General features: G+C 42.4%; 1 protein-coding gene across 1 annotated transcript in view; it reads right to left on the reverse strand.

Annotated features, from left to right (window-relative positions):
* Positions 1-18,545, reverse strand: part of MAOB (monoamine oxidase B) — a 114,984-nt gene that overhangs the window by 56,696 nt on the left and 39,743 nt on the right. Inside the window, exons 2-3 of the mRNA XM_058714827.1 lie at positions 14,032-14,126; positions 12,668-12,805 (exon numbers count right to left, since the gene is read on the reverse strand). Of these exons, the coding sequence (XP_058570810.1) occupies positions 12,668-12,805; positions 14,032-14,126 (233 nt within the window). The remainder of the gene's footprint in view (positions 1-12,667; positions 12,806-14,031; positions 14,127-18,545) is intronic.

The following is an 18,545-nucleotide window of genomic DNA, read 5'->3' on the forward strand; positions in this document are numbered from 1 at the left end:
AGACACATGTGTGTTGGGCTCAATGTGGGAGCCTAAACTATTGGTGATTATGAATTATGGATTTATTTTTCTTGGTTTGCACATGACCAGACACGGTCTGTGGCAGCTGCCCTTAACATTTGCCAACTTAAAAAAGGGGAAACAGTAAATGTCAGCAGTAAAAAGCTCCGGGCCACTCTGCAGCCCTTTTGCTGAGAGTTTTGCATGGAGCATGTGTGCTGAAAGATGAAATGAGTAAATAAATGAGTTTATGCAACGAACCACAGGCTTATCTTCTCTACAACTCAGTACTTGTGGGAATCTTCTCTCGCTGTGTTTTAAGACAATAATCATTTAGAGTACTTTGGACCAGTTCTATGGTTCCCCCTGAGTTAGTCGTAGTCAGGGACAATTTGACAATTTTTTAAGATAATGATGCTTGTATACAAAAAGTCTTTGTGCTCTCCATAAAGTGATCCCCGTAAATTTATTTAGCGATGTCCTTCGAGGTTTTGAGAAGTGTTCACAACATTGTCTACGGCAGTGTCTCTGACCACCTTGACCTCACATAGTTCCAATTTGCTCACTGTCTCATGCGTAAAGATAACAGACACACGGTACCTCCCTGTGCACCTAGGAGAGTTTTAAAATGTGATTCAAGGGGCGCCTGGGTGGCTCAGTCGGTTGAACATCCAGCTTCGGCTCAGGTCATGATCTAGCGGTCTGTGAGTTCGAGCCCCGTGTCAGGCTCTGTGCTGACAGCTCAGAGCCTGGAGCCTGCTTCGGATTCTGTGTCTCCCTCTCTCTTGGCCTCACCCCTACTCTCTCTCTCTCTCTCTCAAAAATAAATAAAACATTTTTAAAAATGTGATTCAAGGCTGGTTTGCCCCAAGGAAGCAAAATACATAGGAGGAATTTCATTCTGTTTTACTTCCAAGTTCTTTGTGATGCCAGATAAATGAAGATGCCAGAATAAGTGAAGTGAATCTGGGCCATCGTGTAGCATTTATGTGATGGGATCTAGGTGTACGTTTTGTACAGGTTTCTACAAAATTGAAGATGTATGAGAAGTGTTTGCAAAAATACACGCGGTCTGCTAACCTTTGAGGTCTGTGCTATCCAGTACAGTAGCCTCTAGCCTATGTGGTTACTGAGCATTTGGTATGTGGCTAGTCCAAACTGAGATGTGCTAGAAGTATAAAATACACACCCAGAGCTCAAAGGCTTAGTACAAAAAAAAAGAATGTAAAATACCTTCTTGATCACATTTTATATTGACTACATGTTGAGACAATGCTCTTTTGAATATACTGGGTTAAATAAAACATACTATTAAAAGTTAGCCTCACCTATTCCTTGCTTTACTTTCCAATATGGTTTCTAGAAAATTTAAATGACACACGTGCACATCTATTTCTATCGGACAGTGCTGTTCTAAGCTATTTTACTGAGTTTTCCCAGATTTCATGCCTATGTCAAAAAAAAAAAAGAAATAACGTGTTTTGATCCTCTGAACTTAGGTTATTTATAGATTCGTCAACTCTGACATGCCCACGGTCCCCTGAAAGTTCTAAAAGAACACCAGCATTGCTACTCAGTAAGCTGAAAGGAAGGTTGCCAAGGGGGCCTCATATGCTAGGGCTTAAAGAAATCAGAGGAGAGCTGAAGGAAACATAGAAGGCAAACAACCAGGAAAGGAGATTTTCTTCCCTCTCTTCTATTATCTATTTATTGTTTGTCTGGGCACATGAGTTTAGTTGCAGCCAAATGCTGACGGCCTAGCCTATTAATAACATGGGATACAGGTAAAGAAGACGAGAAGGTTGGGTTTAAAAGCAGGAAGAGTTATAGTTCAGTATATAAGGAGCCTATAAAAATATCTGCAGGATGAGTTTACTGGCCTGGTTCTCTTCTGCTAAGAATGTGTACAGTTTCATCCCAGCTGGCACCTGGCCATTCAAATACTTGGGAGTGAGAATCTGCACAGTGTATTAGAAAAGTTTTTCTAAAGGAAAGTAAATAGACTCAAGCCTTCCTACCGAGACAGTCTTAGTATCTTCAGTGTATCGTACCCGCCTTGTTGGCGAGAATAATGTTAATCAGTGTCTTCTGTTAACATCTTGTCTCTTTAAAGGCTCAAGGCACTAGTCAGCACAGGTACAAATATTCTTTTTTTGCAAATAGAGAAATTAAAGCACAAAGGGTCAACAATGAATGTGTGTGTGTGTGTGCGTGTGTGTATCAGACAGGGAAAATTCTGCAGCCCAGTAATACCAGGATAAGAGCCTTTGTGGTTCTGCATTCAAACAGCTGCTTTGGGATCTAGACCGTCTGAACTCAAAGGGTTGAAGCTCAGTCACTAAGCCCAGCTGGAAGCAGTTTGGTCATTGTTAATAGATATATAACCCGGGAGACCACTGCTGGGCAGATGAGAGTCACAGAGCCCAATTTCCTCTCATAGTCCATAAGCTCTCAAAAGTAGAGTCTGTGTCTAATTACATTTTTAAAAATAAAAACGAGAGGAGCTCTTTATAAAAAAGTTCCAGCAGTACTAAAAAATACAAAGAAGAATGGAGCAAATTATCTCAAATCACATCATCCAGGTTAACAAAATAGCTGTAACATTTGGTGCATGACATTCCAGACCCTTTTATAAGCATCTACAAGATAGAAAGATGGATGGGTGGATGGATGGATGGATGGATAAATGCACAAGTGGATGACTGACGGAGAAAGGAAACAAAAAGGGAAGGAACGGAAGAAGGAAAGAAAAAGGGAGGAAGGAAAGGAGGAAGGGGCAAAGAAAGAAATGCAAATATTTGAGAATCAAATCGTATTGTGTTTTCCATTTTTAATGACCTAAATGTACTCAAATTTAATGGAAGAAACACAAACTCAAGTGAGCTGAAGGAAATACTAAATTTCAAATAAATCTTGCATAACCCTAAGAAATAGGAGTTCCTGAAAGAGCCCTGTAGCAGAAAATGAAAAGATCATAAAAACCATTAGGCAATTTGAGTCTGTGTTTCTTTATTGACTACAAGTTTAATTTTGGTACACACCGATTCCATGCTATGAACTAAGATGTCACTAGCACTCCATTTGCTTATACTTCTTACCTTCTCACCTTCCCCACATTCTGATTCTATAGATTATATCATTTTTTATAATATAAAGTTTTTTTGAAAAATACAGTCTGTAGTACATTCTGTACTCTAACCACAATTCTCCTAATTCTTTAAATTTAAGTCTTTATTTAAATGTATTTACTGTTTGGCAACAATTTCACCAAAGTTTACCCATTCCTGAGTTCTTTGGATCCCCATTTGATGATACCTTAAAGTGGAGTGTTCTTATGACTTTTTTTTTTAGAGAGAGGGAAAGAGAGAGAGAGCATACATGTGCACTCACATGAGTGGGGGAGGGGCAGAAAGAGAGAGGGAAAGAAGAATCTCAAGCAGGCTCCATGCCCAGTGAGGAGACCAATGGGGGGACTTGATCTTACGGCCATGAGATCACAACCTGAGCCGAAATCAAGAGCTGGACGCTCAACCAATTAAGCCACGCAGGTGCCCCATGACCAAATTTCAAATATGGTGCCACTGGGTTAAACAGGTGATGGAAATTAAGGAGTGCATTTGTCTGATGACACAAGGTGATGTACAGAACTGCTGAATCACTATATTGTACACCTGAAACTAATGTAATGCTGTAAGAGTATATTAACTGAGATTAAAATAAAAACTACCTACCTACCTACCTACCTACCCACCTACCTACCCACCTACCTACCCACCTAGGGTGCCACTGGATTAAGAGGTAGAGAAAGTGGAAAGGCATTGGTAAAACTGTTGTCTGGATAATCTGAAAGGCAGACCAAGTACTTACCAGTCTTGGGGCTCTAAGGGAAATTGTTGAAGCGTTTGTGATCATTGGCTTTTACTTGTAATATGTACGTTTTCAGCAACAGTTGAACTCTGGGATTCAGCAGCCAGGATTAGAAGCATTTCCTTTTACACTGACAGGGAAATCTTTGATCTCACCACTCTCATACTGACTGTAGCCCAAACTGTCTCAAATTCAATTATTTAGCCCAGTGCCTCGCATGCTAGTAACAATTTGAATATAGATGCCTAATTAATTGGAACTGATTGGCACAATATCCACCATATTACAGAGTGTTCTTGCAACAGAATATTATGTATCTGTTTAAAATGGGATCTACAGGGGCGCCTGGGTGGCTCAGTTGGTTAAGCATCCAACTGCAGCTCAGGTCTTGATCTCACGGTTTGTGAGATAGAGCCCCGTGTCAGGCTCTGTGCTGACAGCTTGGAGCCTGGAGCCTGCTTCGGATTCTGTGTCTCCCTCTCTCTCTGCCCCTGCCCCTTTCACAGTCTGTCTGTCTCTCTCTCAAAAACAAATAAACATTTTAAAAATTAAAAAAAAATAAAATGGGATCTATAAAGAACTTTTTTTTTTAACAAAGAACTTTTAACGACATTGGAGAGTATTCGTGAAATATTTATGAGTGAAAAAGCAGACCTAAAAACTCTCCTTTTAAAAAAATTTTTTTAGTATTTATTTTTGAAGGATAGAGAGAGAGAGAGAGACAGAGCATGAGCAAAGGAAAGGCAGAGAGAGAGGGAGACACAGAATCCGAAGCAGGCTCCAGGCTCTGAGCTGTCAGCACAGGGCCCAATGTGGGGCTCGAACTCATGAACTGCAAGATCATGACCTGAGCCGAAGTCGGACGCTTAACCGACTGAGCAAGCCAGGTGCTCCAGACCTAAAAACTTTCTTAATGTGAAAGTATGAAAATAGGTATCCAAGAATGTTAAATATAAGCAAAATATGCTCTGTGTGTGTATGTATGTGTGTGTGTAATCTTGAAGCACAAATAATGGAACGCTATTCATCTTACTTTCCAACAGGGTTTGTGAGAAAGTATAATCAGGAAAGTGAGGAAGAAACAGGGCTTGGGAAGGAACCAGTGGAGTAACTGTAGTCAACTGCAGAAATTTTTAAGGAAAGGAAAATGTTGAATTGGATTTTTCTAAGATGCGAGAGTGTACATTTGGAAGGAAGGCAGGCGGGCAAGCCAGGGGCTGGGGCTCAGAAGGAAACGACGGAAAGCTTCTCATCCAGGGGACGGCAAACTCCTTATGGTGTATTTCTGGCACCCCAAGACCTTGGTTCATGCTCTGAACCCATCGCTTTCTGCCATATGCAATTAATCGCTTTAGCCTTTATGTTCTTACCTGTGAAATGGGGCCAAAACTTTGAGTTCACAACCAAATAACTTCTGGTTATTTGGGACTCACCAATTAGATGGCATGTGTAAAATCACGTACTTGGTAGGAGCCAGACGTCCATATCCCAGTAGTGTTACCATTGTTATTATTTGCTGGTTGTAGCAAAGGCCACGAGAAAGGCAAGTGGACTCAGAATCTGCATCTAAGTCTCTCCGCAGGCTACTGCTGAGGGTGTGGCAAGGCAGGCCAACATCGTTTAGGCCATTTTGTACGTCCTGTCACTCCCTCGGTACGTGCAGGCTGCTAACTCTCTTTGACCTGTGACAAGGTTGCCCTTATTTGCCACCGTTCTTTGGCAAGATGCGACCCTTTCCTTGCATCTTCCTTGGACTACTTGGCCACACCCCACGATGACACAGTACAGGGGCTGTAAAATGTGGCACAAGAGTTAAGCTGCAGGCCTATTCCTTTAGTGAATTTCACCACCGTAACTGAATTTTTTTAAAATTTTTTAAAATGTTTATTTATTTTTAAGACAGAGAGACACAGAGCATGAAAGGGGGAGGGGCAGAGAGGGAGGGAGACACAGATTCGGAAGCAGGCTCCGGGCTCTGAGCTGTCGGCACAGAGCCCGACGCGGGGCTTGAACTCACAGACCGACCGTGAAATCATGACCTGAGCCGAAGTTGGATGCTTAAGCGACTGAGCCACCCAGGCACCCCACTGTAACTGAATTCTATACATTCTCTGCCCTCCACCTTCAGCAGGTTAGATCTAAAAGTAACTCTGTGCTACCCACAACTCTAGCCCCTCTTAAGTTTATCCGAATGTGCATATGTATATGTTTGTACGTAGAGAATACGTTTACTGATTTTATCATAAATTCAGTTCCAAATGGAAACCTTGAGGCCCTAAAATAAATTCATCTCCTATCTCAAAATAGTGCTCCAAATGCAGCCATTGAAAGCATAATTTTCGGCGAATTATTACATGCCAAAAAGCCGCTGTATTTTCTTTTTTTTATTTAAAAATTTTTTTTAATGTTTTATTTATTTATGAGAGAGAGACAGAGTATGAGCAGGGGAGGGGCAGAGAGAGAGGGAGACACAAAATCCAAAGCAGGCTCCAGGATCTGAGCTGTCAGCACAGTGCCCGATGCGGGGCTCAAACTCGTGAACCACAAGATCCTCACCTGAGCTGAAGTCGGACGCTTAACTGACTGAGCCACCCGGGCGCCCCCACCGTATTTTCTAAATAACACAAATGGGCACTATGGTTTCTTGAACAACTTAAAATAAGCTTCAGAATGATCACTAGACAAATGGGTTCCACTTGCTGAAGAGGAAATGACTATTCTCCACATTGAAAAAAAAATCTCCCACGATGATTAAGAGATATTTGTCTCCAGCAAAAAAAGAAATGTCTTGGCATATAGGTAGGAGGGGAAAAGAAGGTTCCCAAAGCCCATCTCGGCTAGGGCAGACTCTCGGAGCCAGTGAGCTCTGTGTGGCATGTGTGAAGTTCATGTGAAATGGGCAGCTGTTCCTGTGTGAAATACAAGAGTTTGTCTAACCTGTTCCCGGGGGCTTCTGTCATCATAAGAGAAGCGAGTGCACTCTGGACTTTGATCCAGGCTTCCCTGGATTAATAGGACTGGAGATAAAGGTGTGGAGAAGGGAATATTAAGAGCCTGAAGAAGACCCAACACTTCTTATTTGCTGATTTCTGAGAGATGCTGAGGTCCTGCACGACAGGATAGTTTCTGTCTGCCAAATGCAATGTTAATTTGAATATTTTATTTCTCAATATTTGGGCTCTCATTCTTTCTATTTATTTATTAAAATTTTTTTTCAATGTTTATTTATTTTTGACAGAGAGACAGAGAGAAAGAGAGAGAGGGAGGGAGAATCAGTGGGTGAGGGGCAGAGACAGAGAGAGACACACACACACACACACACACACACACACACACACACAGAATCCGAAGCAGGCTCCAGGCTCTGGGCTGTCAGCACAGAGCCTGACGCAGGGCTCAAACTCATGGACCGTGAGATCATGACCTGAGCCGAAGTCGGACGCTCAACCGACTGAGCTACCCAGGCGCCCCTCTCATTCTTTTTTTAAAGTTGAGTTATTTATTTTGAGTGAGAGAGAGAAGAGAGGGAGGGAGGAAGGAGTGGGGGAGGGTCAGAGAGAGAAGACAGAGAATCCTAAGCAGGCTCCGCGCTGTCAGTGCAGAGCCCAGCATGGGTCTCGATCCCATGAACGGTGAGATCATGACCTGAGCCAATATCAAGAGTCAGAAGCTTAACCGACTGAGCCACCCAGGGGCCCCTGGGCTCTCCTTCCGTTGCTGTTCCCCAAAACCGATAGGCATTTCAGCACCTGTGATCTCTTTGGAGAAATTCACAGAACAGGTCTTGTTGATAGAGATCCAGTCTCTGTTCTCTTTTATGTGCTTCTTGCGCGTGGTATTTTCCAGTGGATTTCTGGGTTCCCAATAAACAGGTGCTGAGCCAAATGGTGCAATATATTTGAGAGGGGTCTCATTCGCAGGCCTCGAGCACTGAGGCTGACCCCAGACATACACACAAGGGATGTTAACAATGAGCTTGGCTTCTGCCTGCTGGGAAGCAGACTAAGACCAGAGGATCTTCCCCCCCCACCTCAGTTTCTCCAGATGGCTGAGGTTTGGAAAGGATTATCAGTGTGGAGTTGGGCTAAAGCAGTTTCATGTTTGACTAGACTCTGGTTCCAAAGTTCAGACTTACAGAAGTTTCTGAAACAGAGAAACTGTATTTGCTGATAACCTAAGCTGTACGAGACTTTTCTCCACTTTTTTTAAGAGAAGAGCCCAAGAGAACAAAAAGATGAATGAGAACCACCACACATGCACGCACACAAACACACACACACAATGAAAGAGAAAGGGGTATAAATCAAAATATTGTGAAGATCCTTCTTAAGTTTTTATTTTTTGTCTTTTTTTTTTAAATTATGAGATAGTCCCCAAAAGGGAACAAGTTTTACAAGTCACTTTCAAGGTATCTAAACAGTTGCCTTCTAAACTATACTAGCAGACATTAGCATGACCAGGGGTGCCTGGGTGGCTCAGTCTAAGGTTAAGCGGCCAACTTCGGCTCGGGTCATGATCTCACGGTTCATGAGTTCAAGCCCCGCGTTGGGCTCTGTGCTGGCAGGTCAGATCCTGGAGCCTGCTTCAGATTCTGTGCCTCCCTCTCCCTCTCTGCCCCTCCCCTGCTTGTGCTCTCTCTCTCTCTCTCTCTCTCAAAAATAAACACTAAAAAATATTTAACAAACGAAATTAGCATGCAAAACAGATTAAAAATTTCAGTACTGTTAAGCACTAACCGCCACATTACAGATTTTGGAAGTGAGGAAAACACCTTCTAAATTATAAAGACATGAGCTGAAGTGATCACTTTTCCCACTGATAATTAAATCCCAACATAGCTTGAGATCACATCTTTTATTCACGAGCAAGGCTTTAGAAAACCACATTTTAGCCACATAAGACAGATCTATTGTAGTACTAAAAATGAATGCCACTCAGTAGTAATAAACATTTCTGACAGATCGGAGGCAGACAGGACAGAGGCTGCATATCACAGCAAACCAAGAGCATGTGGATGCTGGGTATGGGGCATGGCATGAACATACCCCATCTATCAGCAGACTATTTCTTCCACAGATACCAGGGAACTGGTGATACTGGGAGCCATCATTTCTTGAGAAAGACACCCTTCCTTTGGAGAGCTAGCCCATTGGGAGATGCTGGACCCTCCTGCTTTTTTTTTTTAAGTTAATTTATTTATTTTGAGAGAGGACAGAGAGAAAGAAAGAGAGAGAGAGAGAGAGAAAATGCACGTGGGGGAGGGGAAGAGAGCGAGGGAGAGAGAGAGAATCCCAATCAGGCCACATGCTGCCAGTGCAGAGCCTGATGGGGGGCTCTAACTCATGAACCATGAGATCATGACCCGCGCCAGAATCAAGAGTTGGACACTAAACCAACTGAGCCACCCAGGTGTCCCTGGACCCTCCTGCTTTTATGAGTAGCTCCATTTCACCAGTTTCTTTATGTTTGTTTGTTTCACTGATTGTTTGTTTTTGAGAAAGAGAGTGCGTGAGTGGGGAGAGGGAGAGAGAGAGAATCTTAAGCAGGTTCCATGCTTAGTTCGAAGTCCGACTCAAGGTTTCATCCCACGATCCTGGGATCATGATCTGAGCCGAAATCAAGAGGCAGACCCTCAACTGACTGAGCCACTCAGGTGTCCCTCGCCAGTTTCAATTTGAAACTGCTGGTTGCAACATAGTCAAATTCCTTAGCCGAATGGTATTAAAGCTGCCCATAAAACTGTTTTCCATTAACGTCCATGTAAAAAATCTGAAAAGCAGATTCCTCGAGCAGGCGGATTTGAATAGCAGGATCTGACAATATGGTAAGTAGCATACTTAATACTCTCAGGCTTTGGGTTAAGAAACACACATGGGTCCGCTGATGAAACAAGGCATAAATGTACTATATATATGCATGAACCATACTTTGCACTTGGGAACAGTAGTTATTGAAATAGGCAAGAGAGAGTAACATCCAAACGCCTACAGTACTGCCTACCAGGACAGAGGAGACAAATTTCTGAACGATATTCTTTGGCATGTAGTAGGAGATAGAACACTAGAGTTGTTATCAGTGATTCCAGAAATGGATGTAGCCATCCAAAATGCTTTCACAGGTTAAAAATAAGAAAAATGAGGGGAGCTTGGGTGGCTCAGTCGATTGAGCACCCGACTTCGGCTCAGGTCATGATCTCGCGGTTGATGAGTTCGAGCCCCGCATGGGGCTCTGTGCTGACAGCTCAGAGCCTGGAGCCTGTTTCGGATTCTGTGTCTCGCACTCTGTCTCTGTCCCTCCCCTGCTCATGCTCTGTCTCTCTCTGTCTTAAAAAGAAATATAAACATTAAGCAAAAAAAAAAAAAAAAATGACATGCTAGCAGAGACATGGAGGTGGTGATGGTGGAGGACAAATATTTAGTTTTGGGAGGACTTCTTACGTATCAGGTCTTTATCATTTATTATAATGCAGCTCCTCACTGGATATGATCACAGGAGGTCAAATTAGCACCTCTATCAACACTGAAAAAGACCTTCATGTAGCCTCATTAGCGTTTCAATTGTCCTGGCAGTGAGAATTAATTACAGAGTAAGTCAGTATGTCAAATACATATACATATATGCATATGTATGCAATATTTTTAAGTGTACTGATATTTCTCATTTCTTCCAGTAGAGGTCAGAAAATAGCAATACAGGAATATGAAAATCTATGAACCGAAGAATACTTAGCATGATTTTCTCTAGATAGGATCATGGAAGGGTTTTCCTTTACCCGCCTTTTCTAATTATATTTGTACTTTTGTGATAATTAAAACGCAATGGCATTTATTTGAAATTTCATAAGGAGCACTGTCGGCATATGTATTTACCCTGTATCAAGTCAGGGATACTGGTTAATTATTTTTTTTTTTTCTTAGCTGCACATAGATTATTTGAAATCGTCTAAGAAAGCAGCACGTCTGGCCATAGCCCTGAAAAATTATTTCAGTGTAACATCGTTTCCTTTGTCTGGAAAAACCTAAAAGAGATCCTAGTGTTCTGGGAAGTCAAAGAAATCAGTCAGCGTGACCTACATTTAAAAGCAAGGAACCCGGGGCGCCTGGGTGGCTCAGTCGGTTGAGCATCCGACTTTGGCTCGGGTCATGATCTCACAGTCCGTGAGTTCGAGCCCTGCGTCGGGCTCTGTGCTGACAGCTCAGAGCCTGGAGCCTGCTTCGGATTCTGTGTTTCCCTCTCTCTCTGCCCCTCCCCTGCTCATGCTCTCTCTCTGTCTCAAAAATAAAAAACCTTTAAAAAAATAAAAATAAAAATAAAAGCAAGGAACCCAATGAAAGATCTTTGCTAAGCTTGTGGATTGATGCTCAACAAATCGCACTATCACCATGCTACATTTTCATTTCTAATTCATGTGTCCCTTCTTCCGCTAGACACAGATGGAAAGCAAGGCGAAAAGGCTTATAAAACAAAATCTGAAGGTCAACCAAACACTTATGTAAAAATTAAGGAAATCTTTTACCCGCATGTAGATGTTTATTTCCCCTTTTATTAAATAACTCATAACGTACAGTCTGTTATTTGTCCTTCTTGATATTATCACTCACAAAGAATATCAGGGTGTCAACATTGTGAATATAAATCAAAACTGCCTGCTGCTAGTTTCTTCTGTCTTCTAAAGGGAGGATTTCTACCACGGAGGAGTATGTCTCTGTATTCTCACTTCCACCTACAAAGGCAAGTATGGAAGAGAGGAAAAGCTGAAGTTCAAAACCTCTAACAGTTCTTCTATGGGACTCCAGGATGGGGCCCAAAACAGGTGACTCTGTTGGTCAGAGAACAACAGTGACTTTTTGGACAAAGACAATGATGCTGGGAAAACAAGGATCAGGGAGATATGAGAGGAGTCTGGAGACATCACCATGGTGGGTGACTTGGATGCACAGAGAAGTGTGGCCGGTAAGAAATCCCCAGGGGCTCACTGGTCTAATAGCTTATTAGAGTAAGAATGTCCAATATTCGATTCTTAGCTGTTTGTTTCTGCAGTTAAACCTCCCACCCCCAGAGCTCAAAACTTCAGTCAAGTGTGTCCAACACAAATGCTCGGGGTGGTCTGAAGAAAATCAAGATGAAGAGGTGAATCTGAACACAGGCTGGCATAAAGAGAAGGGAAGAGAAAGAGTCACAGGCCATAAGATGTGAATGAGCAGAGGCATCATGGAAGCAAGAACCATGAGCCACAAATGATCATGGGAATGGGAGACCCAGTCAACTCACAGAAATTTTGGGGAGATCAGTGGAGGTTCCCCACAATAGATGGAATTTGGGATTTGAGCCACTTTTATGTAAATCTCCAAAGAACAGTAACCTTTAATGATATGTAGAATACAATGACATATTTCAAAATATTACGTTAGGCATACTACAAATACTCTTTACAACATGAAGTCTAGGGCAGCCTTTATAAAACTGTACTCAGGTTTTTGTATCACATGAAAGAACCCAGATATTTAAATAGAGGCACTTAATAAATTGACTGCATTTTTTTCTCTCTTGGTTTTGTGAAACTTTTTGCCAAATGGGCAATGCCGCTTTGTCAACAACCTTCCCAAATAGGTTAGAATTCTCATCTTAATTCTCCTTTGGTGGCAGCGAAAACATTTTCACAATGGTTAAAATACACTTATAAAGTACACATACATCATTGAGGACTACAGTAGATTCTCTGAGTGAAGGATCTGGAATTCATATATGGAAAGACCCATAGAGAAGTCTTCAAACCTTTCAAAGGCTGGCCCAGGCCTACCTTTACATGGTGGATGAGATGTTCCACTTCATTCACTTTGTAGGTCTCCAATCCCAGCTCCTTGGCTAATCTTAAGATTCGATTCTGAGTTGGCCCAACATAAGATCCTCCGAGGTCCACGTATTTAACCTCTTGGTTCTGTTTTCCCAGGGAAAAAAACCAGAAATAAATATTTGCGGAAATGTTCTTCCTAGATTAAAAAAAAAAAAAAAAAAAAAAAAAAGAGCTCTGAAATCAACAAATGGGTATTTCACAGACCTTGAGGTGTATCCGTGGAAAATGGGATTCTATTTTCAACTGTACTTCATTCATGTGACTTACCTGTCCTTAAACCATTCTGCAATTTAAAGCAAACTGGATTGAACTTTACTTTTTTTTTTTTTAAGGTTTATTTATTCTTGAGGGAGAGAGAGACAGAGTGTGAGTGGGGGAAGGGGAGAGAGAGAGAGAGAGAGAGAGAGAGAGAGAGAGAGAGAGAGAGAGACAAAGAATCCAAAGCAGGTTCCAGGCTCTGGGCTGGCAGCACGGAGCCCGACATGGGGCTCAAACTCATGAGCCATGAGATTATGACCTGAGTCGAAGTCGGACGCTTAACCAACTGAGCCACCCAGGTGCCCCTGGATTGAATTTTAAATAGGCAGGAGACTTCTGAATGCCATCACTCACAATATATACCACCTCATGGTTTGTTTTCTAGGGCCTTGAATTTGTAAGCTATGAATCGTTGATGCATTTCTCTTTACTTGGTACTTCAGGCTAATTTTGAGCCACTTAATGCTAGAGAAAAACGAAGAAAGGAAATGATCACTTCTGTGGTTAATCCAGACATTTGAAAGATAGCATCAGGGAATATTTTGGCCATAATGTGAACCTTTGAAATTGCTCTCCTATGTTCATAAACAAGTTTTCCATATGGTTACAAATCAGCTTCGTTTCCAATGACGAAGGACCAATCTTTGAAGAAGAAGAAGTAACCACAAAAGCTCCCTATGTCTGAACATGTCCAGGCATAACCAGATACCTATCAGCCGGGGACACCATAGAAGGTGTTTCTTGTTTTCTTTTGTTGTCTAGCTCCCCCTGTCCCCGAAGATAACATAACTTTCACAAAGGCGGGAATCTTTAGTTTATTTACTGATGTATTCCAAACACCTCCTTATTGGTGCAATAATTTATGGGGCATCGTGAGGTAAGAAAAGAGACAGAAGCACATGTGGAAAAGGTAGCAAATTGAGAGGCTGTGGAGAATGTTTCTTTTAGTAAGAGTCAAATGAAATTCAAGACTTCTAGAAAAGAAAAAAAAAGACACAGTAACTCCGCTTCCGTCCTACATTTCTCCATCCCACCCTTAATGTCTTACTTACCCTGATGGTGTAAGTCCTGCCTCCTACTCGGTCCCGGGCTTCCAGAACAACCACATTCAGGCCAGAGTCATGCAGAAGCTTGGCTGCCGCCATACCTGGGAGAAAATACAATCACCATCAAAGACCTCACAGGGATTCCGGGTAAGTGCCTCATGTTAACGTTGATGAGAAAAGCCCACGATGGCTCACACACATGGCCTACCGTTACGTGCACCTTACAGGTGGCTGGGGTTTCTCAATAGAGGCCCAGATTCCAAGAATGGGAAACCTACTGGTCTTTCTAGCAAGAACAAAAGGGATTTCGTTTTCGGTAAATGTCTCAAATCTTAAAAACATCCTCGGTCACTGTATCAAAATGTCTATCTTTAAGGACTAAATCGCACGATTATGTGTCTGACAGTACAAACGGAAACACAAGGCCACACTTAAAAGCACAAGCCCCAGTCAACACCAGACCAAATGTAGCCATTGACTTATTTCTCTTTTTTTTTCTTTTAATTTTAATTTTAGAAAGAGAGAGAGAGAGAGACAGACGGACAGACAGCAAGTGGCGGAGAGGGGCAGAGGAAGAGAGAGAGAATGCGAAGCAGCCCCTATGAGGGGCTCGATCCCATGACCCCGGGATCATGACCTGAGCCCAAATCAAGAGTCGGACACGCAACCGACTGAGCCACCCAGGCCTCCCTAGGTGCAGTTTTTGACCTCGGAGATCTTAAAATCGTGCATCTTTAAAACCACCTTACATAGCTCAGTAAGATCGTTCTCAGACAGGAGAGCTCTAGAGCCCTTACCATGATGACTGAATTTCCTCAGTTCTAATTACCTTAATCATTTGCTTTCTGAGAACAAACAAAATCGAGGAAATGCCAAGACGCTGTGCGTTACAGAGAAATGAAACTGGCTTCTATCTTGTCTTTCAAAAATAATAGTTCTGGGATTTTTAGACCCCACTGGGTGCAAAGTAGAAGAGAGAGAGAGAGAGAAAGATTCCTATAAAAAGAGCTAATACTCATATCATACTCCCTACCATTTGAGACCCTGTTCTAAGTGTTTTTATATATTAATTCAGTGAATTCTCACAAAAACCCATTGAGAAAAGGCACTGTTGATCTTTCCATTTCATGGCCAAAGACACTGAAACACACAAGGTCTCACGTTGAGCCAGCAAAGCCAAGCCAGGCAATTTCACTCCCGGGTCAGGATTCATAACCACACGCACTGTTTTCCACGGAGCCTCCCGGCCATCGTCTCCAGAGATGGCATCTTCCCATTTCTGCGCCGGGGGGAAATTACATTTCAAAAGATATTTTTTACTTTATTTGGATCAACACATTTTAAAAACACACTTGTATCTTGTGGTCCGATAAGAATCCATAAAACATAAAATATGAGCCCACCCGTAAAAGCCATAAAGAAAAGTCGGGGCTCTGTTCATTGTCTATCAGCTACCCTAAAAGAGGAAACCCATTTTTTTTTTTTTTTTTTAGAAAAAAAGGCTGATCTGATCTGACATTTCATTATTGGAGTTAATCTGTCTTCCATGCCCTGTCCTTGGAGGCAGGAGGCTTTCAGCTGGTGGCAGAGTTAGGGTCCCAAAGTCCCCAACCACCCACGCAGTGCATACGGGATTGCACACCCTCATTTAGAAATATAAGGCTTGGATTTTTAACCCCAGTGCTAATTCGACCTCCATGAGGAAAAAAAAGGAGAAAACATTTCTATTTAGATAGAATGCAATTTCAAAATTGCAGACGATTCAATGCCATTTCTCTTATCAAGCATCAGTTCAACAAATGAAATATGAAATAACACGCAGCCATAGTAACCGCTGTTATCAGGGAATCCAGACAGACCCGCTGAGCACGCCCGGGCTTAAACAAAAGGGTTCAGAATGAAATACAACATCACTCACACATGCTAGCATTTTCTGTTCCACAAAAGGCACTGTCTTTTGGTCTGTGCAGTTACCCAACAGTATCTGATGCTAAACACGAACAGTTATTAAAACAAGCCAGGGTCTTATCAAACCATTCGATAGACAGTTCTCTGTGCTTGTGTGCCTTAAAAAGTCATACCCAGAAACTTACAAAAATATCTTTAAACAGGGCAATACGAGGGTATGTGGTTGGAAATAGCCCACAATTTGCTTAATATTCACCGTGGGGGGAGTGCGGGGGTGTTCAATTGCTTACCGGACATCAAGTGGCAAAAATGGATTTGGAAAATAATTGGTCCGATTATGGGTGGCTTAAAGAAGTCACTGTGGTTTAGGAGAAGGGACTTTCAGAAGACTTAAGAAACGGAGGATTTGGGAGTCTGGTCAGGAGGCGATTAAGATTAAGAAGTAGCTCTCCAGGGGGCGCCTGGGTGGCTCTCAGTCGGTTAAGCATCCCACATTGGCTCAGGTCATGATCTCATGGTCCGTGAGTTTGAGCCCTGCGTCAGGCTCTGTGCTGACAGCTCGGAGCCTGGAACCTGCTTCGGATTCTGTGTCTCTCTCCGCCACTCCCCAGGTCACGCTCTGTCTTTCTCTCAATAAATAAATAAACGCTGACAAAATTAAGAGTACAAAGCAATTATAAGCTCGCTCTTAAATGGGTTACAAAAGTTAAATATCCATGTATAAGAAAAACTGGCACTTTAAGATTCTTATATTTAGATGGAGAGCAGAATGCTTTAAGATATTTCATGTGACTCACTGTAATGGAGTTACTGTATTTTTCATTTTTCCTCTTTGGTTCAAGGATAGTAGTTAAGAGTTCAGGTTTGGGGCTGAAGTCTGACGCTGCTGTTTACTGATTGTGTAATCAACGGCAAGTCAGTGAATGTCTTTAAACCTCCATTTTTTTCTTAAAAAAATTTTTTTTTCAGCACTGCGAAGATCAGATGAGCTTTGCTTATAAAGTGCCTCACACGGAATAAAACGAATGCTGTGTTTTATGACAGTGCCTGTTATTTTCTGTTTAAAAAGAAACTGCTGTAGTTTTTTAACGTGTCAGGAAATGATTGCTTAAGTGTTTAAACAGCGCCCATGACACTGTCTGGTGTTTTAGGGCAAATGTATTTCTGCTACTTTCTGATTTGGGCTTTTTTTTTTTCTTTTTTGCCCCTAGTATTGCATTTTAAAATCCCCAGACCTCCCAGAGAATGCACCATCCCTCATATTTTTGTTCTATGGCAAAATGCGTTTCAAGTTCCCCCAAATCGGCAGAGACATGAACTCTTGAGAAAGAGTCCTGTCGTAGGCTGGACAGCTCTGTAGAGTTCATTGCTTGGCTTATTAATTCTTCCATCGGCTAAACTATCAGTCCTTTCCCCAGTCATCAGGGAGGAGTCCCTGGGAGTACTTCTTTTTTTTTTTTTTTTAATTTTTTTTAATATTTATTTTTGAGAGAGAGAGAAAGAGAGAGCATGAGCCAGGGAGGGGCAGAGAGAGAGGGAGACACAAAATCCGAAGCAGGCTCCAGGCTCCGAGCTGTCAGCACAGAGCCCGACTCAGGGCTTGAACCCACGGACCGTGAGATCATGACCCGAGCCGAAGTCCGACGCTTAACCGGCTGAGCCACCCAGGCAGGCACCCCTGCTTTGTGCTTTTAAAAAGTTAATTAAACCAGAACTTAATGCGCAGTATCAATTAATATTTCACAAACGGATTATCGCTGGCATATTCAGCAGCAGCTCCTCTGTGCCCTGCACAGGCTCCTGATAAGATCATCTCATTTGTAGACTCCAGATGGTGCAGGGTCCACAGTGTTTGGGCTCAAAGAGGCTTCCTTGGATGAATGACGAATAGCACAGCACAATGATGGACTGATGCCTAATTCCATGAAATTATAAAAACACTGTGTCTTTCTTCTCAGGTAATTTACTTGGAAAAGGTTTCACCAAAGTGGTGACTGCCTCGACCATTTGCATACTTCGGTTTGGATTAGGCGTGCAAATGATTTTAAATATCTAAGTATCAGTGGTGTGCAGCATTATTAGCATTCAATGCTTCCAGGTTTTTTATGTGTCACGGAAAAACAACCCAGAAGTTGGATGATGTGAGGACATGGTAAAATATGCAGTGCTGGTAACAGAAGGGGTGCTTCAAGGCGTTTTAGGAGCAGAGAAGGGGTTAGGATGCAGAAGGAAGAGAAAAATCACAATCACCTCTTGCCCCATGCTTTGCTTTGTCAATCTGGCTCACGTCCTTCGTATCAAAACCTGACACTTAACAAAACTTTTTCAGAGTTTTAAAACACAATGTTAATTGGGGCGCCTGGGTGGCTTAGTTGGTTAAGCATCTGACTTCTTGATTTCGGCTCAGGTCATGATCTCACGGTTCGTGAGTTCGAGCCCCCCATCGGGCTCTGTGCTGACAGTGCGGAGCCTGCTTGGGATTCTCTCTCTCCCTCTCTCTCTGCCCCCCGCCTCGCTCATGTGCACGCTCTCTCTCTCGCTTTCAGAATAAATAAGACAAACATTTAAAAAATGTTTATTAATAAAATGCAAAGTTAATTGTTTTGAAAACA

Source organism: Neofelis nebulosa, chromosome X (assembly GCF_028018385.1).
Source record: "Neofelis nebulosa isolate mNeoNeb1 chromosome X, mNeoNeb1.pri, whole genome shotgun sequence".
NCBI lineage: Eukaryota > Metazoa > Chordata > Mammalia > Carnivora > Felidae > Neofelis > Neofelis nebulosa.